Consider the following 12,668-nt stretch of genomic DNA (forward strand, 5'->3'; position numbering starts at 1 on the left):
GGGTGTTTGTGTTTTTGTACGTTTGTTGTTTGTTTTTTATTGTGGATTATGTTGAAGAATAATAAAAAAAATACTTTGATCAAAAAAAAAATTACCCCAGAGTAATGTGGACAGAATCTAAAAAGCAAATAAGCACATTTTCAGAAATGTCAAACTTTTTTTTTTCAAGCCATGAAAAACAACTTTGGATCTGCATGTGAAGGTTTTATGTTAAATCCCGTAAAAAATGATCTGAGAGGTGCTTAAAAGAAACGAATATTTTATCGTTACTTTTGAAATGACCTGTAAATCGGTTTAATTGTTGCATCTGATTTAATGAAGACGTCAGCGCAGCTCCTGGAGAGGCAGAGTTTAATGGGACATCTGCGGTGAGAGTACCTGCATCCACATCATTGGGCCACCCACTGGACTGAGAGCTGCTGCCTGCTGCAGGTGAGCGGCAGTAAAACACTTCTTCCACCGGACTCTCCATCTCACTGTCGTCATTGGACTTGCGCTTGTTGGAGCTGAGAGAGGGAAAGAAAATAAGGAAAAGACTCTTTATTTAAGTTCTTGTAGAAAGGAAGAGGAAGGAGTTAAGCAATGACATCATGTACATCATGTAAAAACAAATCTGATCCCTTTTTTTGGGTTGTGAACTTCAGTATTTGAGATTTTAATAAATGTAGAAAAATCATTCATGGGACATTTGAGGACTGATGTGGGTTTGTATATCCCCTGGAGTCAGGCGTGAGTCTGCGTAAAAATCAAGACTAATAAAAACTCATAATGTCAAGGTTTCTGTTTAGTGTTTTTCTTTAATATTATATTACAGCCAGAGGGGACAGAGCAGCACAAGCATAAGGCTACAATTTTAACACTGTGCTGTGTTACCGTGGCCCAAAGCGGCCTCATGCTAGAACCAGAGCACTGGGAAATCCTGAGCCTCAATGTTGTGTACGTTTGCAGATTCTTATGGATCCATGCAGCTGTAACCAATAAAATGAAGTGGAATGCGAATGTACAGCCTGTGCGTGTGCTGCTTTCACTCGAGTGTGATGCAGGAGTCTGTGTTGCATTAGTGCAAAGGGAGATATTCTGCAAAGAGTGTAACTACCTTCGTGGGAGACTTGCATAAAGCTCCATTTCAGTCCTGCAGCGTAAGATGAGCAGGAGAGGAGTACGAAGGGAGTGACGGGGATAAAAACAGACACACGAGACACAAAGACAAGGCAGGGCAGCGGACAAATTGGTGGGAAATTAAGAGGCAATGAGAAGGATTAGCGATGACGAAGGAGGGGAAAAAATGGAAGAAAGAGCACAATCAGAAAGGAAAGCAAGCGAAGCATTAAGAGCATATTAAAAAGGGTTAAGAAGGGAAGAATATTAGTACTGAATGTAAACAACCAACAGGAGTGTACCTGGTGGAGGGGGTGGAGGTGATGGAACGCCGTCCCAGGGCCACCTGGTTGATGTTGTAATAACCAGGACTGTCCAGGTCTGCCAGGGAGAAGTTTGGGCCGGTTGCTGTGGCCACGGGGGCTGAGGAACAAYAAGACCCATCACACACATATTCTGGTGTTTATTGTGTGAATGATAGCATTCACATTATAATTCACACTAATGACATAATTTTGTTCTTCTACATTTTGTGACATGTRTTTTTTGKGCTATTTCTGAGCTATTTCAACTCTACTCACAAAAAGTTAAGGATATTTGGCTTTTGGGTGAAATTTCAGGACGAGCCTAAAATGCATTTAAACCTTTACAGGTGAACTTAATGTGACCTTCTCTAAGCATTTGAATGCATGTATCCAACTGTTAAATGTTTCAGTTCTTTTTGCACAAGTTGCTGTTTTCTAACGAGGAGCTTAATGGAAAAATTCACAACAGATGTTTGATCCTTGAATCGACCAATAAATGTCCTGGTTCAATTAGAGCTGGTGTTTAAACAGTCGTCCCCATCATGCTGTTCACATTTTGACATCATGAGACCAATACGACACCTAACAATGGATCAACAGTACCTTGCCGTTCAGATGCTTCAAACAGGATGTTCTCAGACGGACGTGGCCACTGAGCTTAGAGTGTCACAGAGTGTCATCAGCAGGTTGCAACAGAGATACCGAGAGACTGAAAGAGTCACAGAAAGGTGAAGAAGTGGACGTCCTTYRGCCACATCCCATGCTGATGACCGCTACATTGTGAACAATGCCCTGAGAAACCAGATGATGAATGCCACTCAACTCCAGGCACWGTTAAGGGAGGTGAGAGGCACCCAAGTGTCACGTCAGACCATTCGAAACCGGTTACATCAGCGTGGTCTGCATGCTAGACGACCTGCAAAGGTACCTGACCACACCACCAGGCACAGGCGAAATCATCTTGCATGGGCCAGKGAGCATTTACACWGGACGAAGGACCAGTGGGCCTCAGTGCTATTCTCTGATGAAAGCCGATTCACGCTGAGCARAAATGATGGGCACCAGCGATGTTGGAGAYGTCAAGGAGAGCRMTATGCATCAGCCACTGTTATCACCAGAYGAGCTTTTGGTGGTGGCAGTGTTACAGTGTGGGCAGGTGTGTCCAGTTGGTACAGAACTGCCCTACACTTTGTGAATGGTACAGCGACAAGCCCATACTACCTGAATAACATCATTAATCCAGTGATTGTGCCCCTACATGAACAAAACAGGCCTGATTTCATCTTCATGGACGACAATGCTCCAGCTCATCAAGGTCGCATCATCAGTGTACGGCTGTTGGAGACTGGTGTACCTCAAATGGAGTGGCCTGTACTTTCTCCAAACCTGAATCCCATTAAAAACCTGTGGGATCAGCTGAGTCGCCTTGTAGAGGCTCGAAACTCTGCACCCCAGAACCTCAAAGACCTGAGGGCTGCCCTTCAAGAAGAGTGGGATGCYATGCCCCAGCAGACAATAGGTCGACTTGTGAACAGCATGAGACGTCGTTGTCAAGCTGTAATTGATGCTCAAGGGCACATGATGRGTTATTGAGATRTCRAAATTTTTTGTTGTGGTGTACCCACCATTGTTGTTAACTTTTGTTTCAATAAATTGTTTGAGATGAGGAAATCACCAGTGCATTCTTTTACTTAAATGTCCTACTTTCATGATATGAYATCACTGTAGCGTCAACTTTTTACATTTTCCATAAAATTCAACTGAAAGCCAAACATCCCTAACTTTTTGTGAGTAGTGTATATCAAAACGTTCAGATCCTTCAGGACATTCCGGCTCTGACTTTTGGCTTTTCATCAATTTATACGTTTTGAGATATTTAGCTTTTTGTGCCATGTTGTTCTCATTGAAGCTGAATTAAGCTGACTTCAACATCCATAAAATCCTTCAAAATCTTTAGAAATCTTCACTGTACTTTTACCTTTTGTTGTAGTTCTGCCTTTTTACTCATTTGTAACTTCAGCGTCATTCAGCTTCTATTTTGCTTAATTTTAGCTTTTTTCTGCTGTTTTACCTGCTATTCTTTTGCAGATCAGAATGACCTTTCAGCTAATTCAAGCTTTTTATGCTTCTTTCAGCAGCTTTCTGATAATTTCAGATGTTTTTTTGTATTTAGGTACTTTTTAGCTAATTATAGCTTCTTTAATTGAAATTCACCATTTTGAGATAAATTCAGCTTCTTACAGCTTAAATAAGCAGGCATGACCTTCTTGTTTCCTTGTGCTAATTGCAGCTATTTCAGCAACTTTTTTAAAGCTATTTTTGGAATAGTTTCAGCTTCTTTAGCTAGTCAGCAAAAATCTTTCAGCATTAAGCATTCAGACTGCATTTAGGCTGGAAATGCTAATTTTCTAGTTGACATTTATGAACATTATTGTGTTGTGGTTTTAGTGGTAATTTATTACCAAAATCCATGTTTTTGTTACCATTTGACAAATTTAGGTAACTCTAAACACACTATATACAACAGCTCTCACTGAACAGTTCTAAGGACTCTCTGACCTGTTAGTCCCACTACAAAGTGTTTATAAGGATCTATATTAGCTTTCACACCACCTGAAGAACTTAAGCGTGTGACATTCACCACTAACCACAATGAAGGACACAGTAGTTGGAGTTGTATGCTGTGTGTTGTTGTACCATAAAATACACTGATCTGTCTTATCAGTTTTGGCTCCCATAACTCTTCCATCTGGACGTTTGTAGCATTTTTTCACACTTTACTTAGTAGCAAACAACGACAGTGAGGCAGCTTCTACTTTAGCAATGTAAATATACAATAATTTTACACAGTGTGGGTACTGGGAGATCATTTCATTAGCTCAGCCAATCAATAAGTGTTTGTGTAYGTTATGTTCTCCTTCAAGAGTCCTGTTGAGCCAAGAAAGTGTTTCTTGTACAGTAGGGGCTAAAAACGACCACTGTGGTTTGAAAATGCCATATATTGTTGACAGTTTCCTACATTTCAATTTCAGAAAATTAACTTTTACATGTCATTGTTCCAGTGGCAGTGAGTAAAAAGATGGTAAAAGCCATCTTTTTACCAGGGGTTGGAAAAAAACAGAAACTCCAGTTATTTGAAGACTGCAAACCAGTCATGTACAAAAACATAATTTGGATAGTTTCCCTGTTAGTTTAGAGCCCATCAGATTATGAACACTTTACCAACAGCAATAAAACTCTTCAGTAATGTTCATTTTTTAACTCTCAGATGAAACAAAAACTAATCTGACAACAACAATGTATACAAGCACGCTTAGCTAAAGCTGGCCACTTTTACTTTTTATACATCTTTATTTGCATAAATGTTGTGTTTCTGAGATTTGTTTACTTGAATTCTTTATGTGTAGTTTATTCATTTTATTTTTGCATTTCTAGTTTAATAGATTTAGTTTCCAAGTCTAACCAGAAACTCAGTCTATGAATCAGTATTTTCTAAAGAACCARCATGACAGACAATGGTTACATTACCTTTAATATTTTTTTTATTTATATCAGTCTTTTTGTGAAAATAAATTCTTGTAACCATGATGAGGTATCACTGTGGTTACACCACAATTTTCTCAAAAAAATAACCCAGTTATATTGACCTGTTTTAGGTTTAGCTCCTGGCTGGCTCACCAATAATGTTGTGCATATTTTACTTCATAATTAAGGATCTCAGAGACTGTCATAAGAAAGGTAATAATAAGGTAATAAAAAGGTCTTCCATGGTTCAGACAGTCTTGTAATCTAAAACTCTTTCCTGAGAGTAGCAGCAATCACAACTGTTACTGTAGTTATCTCTAAGGCAGTGATCGACACACTCTATAAACACATAGGTTTTCATGACATTGATAGACGGATGCCACATAGATTTTTCTGAGGCACCGTGGCTTTGAGTAAGCAGCACACTCATAATCAAGACACTTTGGTTTTGYTTGCAGTTTTCAGCCTTTACAAACYAGCCAAAAGTTGGTTCTYCAGTTCAGGTTTTGTGTACGTTTTATATTAGAAAGCTATTACCCCACAATGCATGTTATTATGAGATATAAATGATTAACTAGCTTTAACAACCGTATATTTTATGGAACTTTAACACTGATTTGGGAACTCCATTTATCTGTTGGTGTTTGAGAGGACCACTTACCATTTACCTGTTTTAAATTAACCATATGCAATAAAAATGACATTGACTGTCATCAGAGATCACAGCAACCACTCACTCTGTGACACACGGACCAGCTCRGCTACGTTCCACACCCCTGAAGTCACGAAGCAGTCCTGGAAACTCAAGTGGCCTGAGTAAAAAGACAAGGGAGAGGAGACCTCGTTAGAACGGACCGCACGGTAGTTTCATGTCCCCAAACATGGAWAAAATTTTCCAAACATATGAAAGAACATAAAGACACGGAGACAGAGCTGAAAAGCAGACGTATGGAARCGTTTGGCAGGGTAATCCAGTGGGGCCATGTGTTTTCTATAACATACAACACGCCTTTGGTTTTTTGGACGTTCCAAATTTGTTGAATGTTGACATCAAACATACACAACCAATCAGACCCAACAAGTGAAGATAATCTCCAAACAGACAGCTATATTACATATTATGATTCATGGTGTACTGAGATCTTTATGAACACAGCATACGATCACAAAAGAAACAACATATAACAAATGCTATATCAAGATAAAAAGCATGTATACAGCAGAAAGAAGACACGTGTTTTGGCAGTGAACTTCTAATCACATTAATTTTTTTACCATATTGAGAAGAAACTTGAAAATATGAATGAGTTAGCATTTTGAAGTACAATAGACAATAGATTAAATAATAATGTGTCTACATTATTATTTAATCTAACAATTATCTTTATCTTTTACTTAAATCTGGCTTGAATTTTACACTTACTTGAGCTCTTGCATCTAAACAGTAAAGAACTAGGTAAAAAAAAGTTCAGTTCTTTTGAAATGGGCCTCCTGGTGAAGATAAAGTCTTAATGTGATACAGCCATGGGATAAAGAAAGACCACCCTTTTTCACTTCTAGGGTTTTAGGTTTCAGGACATAACTCAAAAAGTCTGGTCTTTACTAGATTCTAAAGTGACTCCAATCTACCATCAAGTCCACAAAAACACAACAGATTTTTTTTWWAAAAAAAAGAAGTTTTCACCTGCAACTCTTCCAAACAACCCATAGTGGTTGAGTCTTTTTCTTAATTTCCTGACATAAACATTAACTTTTTTTGCATTTCCATGATCATTACACAGTCTGATCTTGGGGTAAATTTGCTGGAAGCGCACTCCTGTAATGATTGGTAGCTATCATGTTGCAAATAATTTTTCTCCATGTACAATAATGGATTCAAAATAGTTTGGAAATCATCTGATAACAGATTGATGGGAAGAGGTAATAGATTCTCTAAGATCATTGCTGTGGTTAACACACATTAAACATATCAAACCTTAGAGCTGAAAGAGTAGACTTTCTTTGTCTTATGACTGTAGACTGCAACTTTATTAAATGTACATAACTGATATTCATTGGATGGAAAAAGGAGCATTACATAAAATAAAACTATAAAGTTAGCCTACTCAGTGCGTATAAAGAACCGAGGCTTCCAGGCTGAGTCGATTTAAAATCCACACCCTTCTTCCAAACGCCCCTCTTTTTATTTCATCCTTCACYCCTGCTGTCCATCATCCTCTCCGTCCCCCTTCTCTTCTCTTCACCCCCTCATTATCTTTTGAGTTCCCCCCATTTTCCTCCCATTCTCGCCATCTCGCTCCGTTCTCCTCCRTACCCGATCCGGGGTTAACCGCAGCAGGGACAGCGCATGAGGTCAGCGCTCAGCTCGGCAGCGGCCATGTGGTTCCCATCTTCCAATAACGTCAGTGTGATTTATGAGTGGCCCGCCACAAGCCAAGCGCAGCCCCCACGCTACAGTACCATCAACTCTCCTTAGCATAATAAATGTAGCCTCAAATCTGCCTGAACACACTAACACGCACAGAGAGGCCTCTGTGTGCACGTGTGCGCCTTTTACCACCTACATGTGACAGCGTGTCGGTGAATTATGCRCGCATATGCAGGTGTGCATGAGTGTGAATAAGTGCATGAGGACAGAAATGTAAACTTACCATTTGGTGGGGGTTTGACGTCTGTGTCTCCTTGCTGGTTTGAGTTGTCTGATTGTCCGGATTGTTCTAAAAAAACAACAACAAAAAAACTTTTGTGAGCRTGAGATCTTTGTTTAAAATGTTGACATGGAAGGCTGTGGGTGATAAGCATTCAGATTATTTGTTCATTTGTGTCGCTGTTAAAGCCAGCAGTGTGTTTATATCACATAATCTCTTTTTGCTCTCCGTGAGAGCTTACATATTTTAGAAAAAAAGCAGTTTGCTGATCAACGTCAAMCTTTAAACAGAATTTCATTAACAAAGTGCAACTTGTCTGAAAGCAACCCAGGAACAGGCGCATTAACAAGCTGCAGCATTTAAAGGTAATAACCAATAATCTAGTTGAATTTCAGAACACCCAAAGTTTTGTTAAACATTGTAAAATTTTGTAAAAAAAAACACCAAACTGCTGTTTCTGTGTCAAACAAATGGACCAACAGGATGAGATTCAGGAACCCTAACCCTTTTAAAAAGTCCTATCCAAGCAAATGCTACTGATTGTTGTTCCTGTAAATAACCACAGACTCTGAATAACAGTTTCGTGCAAAACTGACAGCAGTGCAAAAATTCAAACARTGTTTGCACGAATCAGAATGACATTTTTTCAGACTGGGTTTCTTTCCAGATCACAGCGATTCACTTTGATTTTGACTGCGCTTGGACGGACCATCAGCTCATCCAGTCTTGTTGGACCTAAAATGGTTTTCTCCTGATTGAGGCTGTTCAAAAGGATATCTACAGGGAAGATATSGATTCTTCAAAATCTTTCCACAGAAACCTCAGCACCGCTGAAAAAACAGCTGGGATAGACTGGATTTTATGCTCACATTCACGTTCATGGGTGCATTTACAAGACTTAATTAGAATGATTTTTCCTAGACATATACAAGCATTAACACACAGATACTCACACACACAAGTTGGTGTTTCTATCCACGTGGGGACTTTGCATKGACTTCCATTCATTTTTTAGTAATTTCTACAGCCTAACTCTGACCCGTTACCCCAAACCTAACCACCCCAACATTCGAGACCTATTGTACTTGTTACAGTCAGTATATTGTTCAGATTACCTCTCTAATAAGTTTAACTCAGAAAAACAATGTTTTTGTTCTCTGCTTTACATTTGTAGCATTCCCAGAAATATATCTAAATGAGCTAAATCTAAAAGATTAAAAGTATGATGAATAAACTTCTTTTTATTTTTTATGGCTGTGCCACAAAAAAAAAAAGGCCTCAGATGGTGTTCACTGACTAAAAACCTCCCATGAAACCTCTGGTTTTCCGCTGCTGACTTGTAAAGGTCACATTTTTATGTTCTAGGCTTCGTTTAGATTGCACCTCCTGTGTAAAATTGCCTTGACGTCTATAGGGGCAGGCAGGCATACATGATCAGCCGGTTTTGCTTGGCCCACTGGCTGCCATTCCTCTTMAGATGTGTAATACAGCCCTGTAGAGTTTTATGGTTGTATCATATATACTGTTTAGGCCAATTACCCTACAGAGCTTGAGTTTAAAGAGTGCCTCGGGCCAACACGTCTTACCAGAACGTGGCCTCCCTTTCAGCCAGCACTAGGCCCGTCTATCGCAACATCTTCTCAGCCCCAATCAGAGCACTAATCTTGGGTGGCAGAAGTGAACTACGTGCCAGCAAACCGCTGCACTATTCACCCCGTCTGCCCGCTGCCAAGACCAGGAAAACAAAAGGAGACAAGAAATCACCTCATCGTTCATCGGCCAAATAGAAAAGGGTGAATATATACGAGGATGGACTTTCTTTTTTTGTCCTCGAAACCCCCGGACCTCGTTCCAAGGGAGTCCAACTCCAGGTTTCCCCCTGCCTCACTGTCTCTCCCACTGTCTCTGATTCTTTGTCGCGCTGACGCTCTGTGGAATCCTGGCAGCCATCTTAGAGCTTGGCAGCCATCTTAGCTTTGGCGGTACCCGTGCATTCCTGCTAGCTGACGGCATACATAGACACAAACAGGCTCACGCTCATAGCTCAGCTTCTCTCTCGGACACAACCACAGCCGTCTTAAAGASAAAAAAGACCTACAGGGGATCTGGAGGGCCAGCGGGGTGAGGATAAAACCACTGAGATGCTTGTCTGCAACTCTGTGAGTGTTGCACCGCTCGCACTAATAGCTCGTTTCAGAAGACACACACGTTTAATGAAAATGACCCTTAATCAGAAACGTCAGGCCAACTTGTAAAGTACAACAAGGTATTCATTTATGTCAAGGAAGAAATTTTAAGAAAATATTATCCTTGATGTTTAACTAAACAAACCTAATGATATTTTTCTCTTTGAATCCCTGAAAAAAAGCTAATCACTCTTACATTTTGTGACAACTCCCAAGCCAAAATTCAGCGCCTCGTAGTCATGACAACAGCGATGGCACGACACACTTAAAGTCCCTAATGATGAGTGGTTGTTGAAGCTTGTGTGTGCGTACGTGTCGTTGTTTGGCCGGGCAATTAGTTGGAATGAAGATAATAATATAGCTCGCTGGCACAGGCTCAACATGTTGTTTTGTTTAAGTATCTGYTGGCACTGAACGGACCGGCAGACGATCACAAGACCGACTTCATTACTAGATCTGTTTTTTTTTTTTCTTTTTCATTTCACGGTCTTAAATCCACTTCTAACTTGGCTTTCAGAACTACTTTTGCATCTCTTGGCAATGTGTGAAAAGACTMAACTTCACCTGTACGTCGGTGAGAATTAGAACAAACGAGCCGTGCACTATTTAAGAAGTTACTTCATGATTCTGCTTTAAAAAACATTTCTAATAATGAAGCAGCTCATTTGTTGTTTAGATGCAACCCAAGTTCTAAACTTAAAACAACTCCAAGAAATGGTAACACCGAGTTCATTTGACAGTATTATTGAGGTTTGGACATGACGTTTAAACTGTTGTAATAAAAAAATAAACCATCGGCCAGAATTCTTCTGAGCAGACTTTGGGAGCCAGCCCTTGAGGTTGAAAAAAGATTTATATTATTATTATTATTGATAATAAAATGAAATCATCATTATTTAATTTATCACAATTTTTTAAGAAGTTACTTTTCCATTATCAGACGTATTTTAGCACAAGGTTTTATACACAGCATTTGYTGTGAATTAACGAGGTGGTATTTTATTTGATGCACAAATAATGAGTAGCACAAAGGCATTTTGCTTTATATCAAAAGCTGTTTTTAAAAAATCTACAATTAGTTTTTCAGTTTTCTTTATTTAGTGTGTTTTGATGTCTTCACACACAAGTGGTATTTCCCATACTTTCTTGTTTAGACAAAAATATAATTGCCTTGTTTTCATTTTTTATGTAAAGTTTTGGTTGGTATTTTATGTGAGYTACTTTACAACAGTGGTTCTTAATCGTTTTTGAGATACCAAACCCACCAGTTTCGTAGGTGCATTCACTGAACCCTTTTTAATGATGAAAAAAATATGATTTTATTTCCCAAATTCAAGATATAGGTGTATGTTTTTTTACTGGTGTATAAAATGAGCCGTGCATGAACATCACCTTGCTCAAAGAACAAAACCAACACAGTGCACGAACTCACAACAAATTACAGTATGACTTTATTCTGGCCCCATAAAAAATTTCAGCCCCCCCAAAATATACTTTTTACTATTTTACTAATAAAAAATAAATTAGGATTTTTTTGAAGACTTTAACATTTTTAATAACTTCTTTTAATTTTAAAGTTAATTTGTTTTTTGTCATTTTGAATCCACAAAATACTTTTTTGGGGCCAGCACTGATTGGCCAACCAAKCTCACGTGATCCTCTGCAGCAACTGATGTCCAAGCGGGGCATGTCATCACGACTTTACACAAGTGTGTCTTTACCTCTGCGGCAGAGGCTCCGCCGAACCCCCGAGACCGGATTGAACCCAGGTTAAGAACCACTGCAATAATTTGATGTTAAATGTATCGCAAATGTGAAATAAAAACAATCAAAACAAATTGTAAAGTTATTGGCCAAGAGATAAGCGTTTAACATGATTTCTTTCATGGTCTAGGGTCCTTAGAGTTTTACTAAAAACACAGTGCCTATAAAAAGTTATCACCCTCTTGGATGTTTTATGCTATCATTGATTTCATAAATCAATGTTGGTCAATAGAAATCAACATTCTTTACAAACGAATAAAAAAATTTATTTAATGTCAAAGTGAAATTAAATTTCTACAGAGTAATACCAATTAAATAAAAAAAATGTAATGCAAGTGATTGCATAAATATTAGCCACCTTTAAAAATACTGTTCTCATTCAACTCAGAGAAAAGATTATGGAAAAGTATGAATAGAGAGATACAAAAAGGATGTCCAAGTCCCTAAACATTCCTGAGAGTTTTGTAAATCCATCAAGAAATGGAAGGAAAATGGGAAATGTGTAAATTTACTAAGAGCAGGTCGTCCTCACAAACTGAGTGACCATGCAAGGAGAACAGTGAGAGCGACCACCAAAACACCTGTGGAGTTCCAARCTTCAGCAGRTGAGACTGGAGAGACTGGGAACTATTGCCTGAGTTCGTCACCAGTCTRAAGACTCTGTCACACTGTAGTGTTTTTAACGCATGAAACGTTTGTCCAACATGCTGGCATTCACTACTGTAATCAGTAACTTATCCATAACCTGTCTCTAGCCAATACATAACTTATACAAGTAAATAACCTGTTGTTGACTTATGCAGAGCGTATCCACAACAGTAGTGTAACTTACACTGAACTTATGCTTAGCATGTGGGACAAAATTTTCCAAACRTCAGCACAAGTTTGTGTAAAATTAATTTAATCTCGACTAGAGTTTGTCTAGATTGTTTAGTAACTGAAGTGGAGATGAACTATGAGTTACCTGCGGGCCATCAGTCGATGATTAACAGGATAAACTGTGACCTACATTTCTGAATATGGGTCCAGAATCATGAAAACTATAAATCAGAAATACTTAATGGGATCCACGATTGGTTGTAACATTAAACTTTACTTGATAAACATTTATTTTAACTGTAAAATAAAGACTGTAAAAATAC

At 38.8% G+C, this 12,668-nt stretch overlaps 1 protein-coding gene across 11 annotated transcripts in view; it reads right to left on the reverse strand.

The window, feature by feature from the left end:
- Positions 1-12,668, reverse strand: part of LOC106517806 (nuclear factor 1 X-type) — a gene marked incomplete at its 3' end in the record, with an annotated part of 205,716 nt that overhangs the window by 14,451 nt on the left and 178,597 nt on the right. For 8 of the 11 annotated variants that reach the window (XM_014008823.1, XM_014008820.1, XM_014008822.1 and 5 more), the window contains 5 exon segments: positions 379-506; positions 1,097-1,132; positions 1,401-1,521; positions 5,666-5,740; positions 7,580-7,645. In XM_014008823.1, coding sequence (XP_013864277.1) covers positions 379-506; positions 1,097-1,132; positions 1,401-1,521; positions 5,666-5,740; positions 7,580-7,645 — 426 coding nt within the window. 11 annotated transcript variants of the gene reach the window in all.

The sequence above is a fragment of the Austrofundulus limnaeus genome, unplaced genomic scaffold (assembly GCF_001266775.1).
Source record: "Austrofundulus limnaeus strain Quisiro unplaced genomic scaffold, Austrofundulus_limnaeus-1.0 Scaffold53, whole genome shotgun sequence".
NCBI lineage: Eukaryota > Metazoa > Chordata > Actinopteri > Cyprinodontiformes > Rivulidae > Austrofundulus > Austrofundulus limnaeus.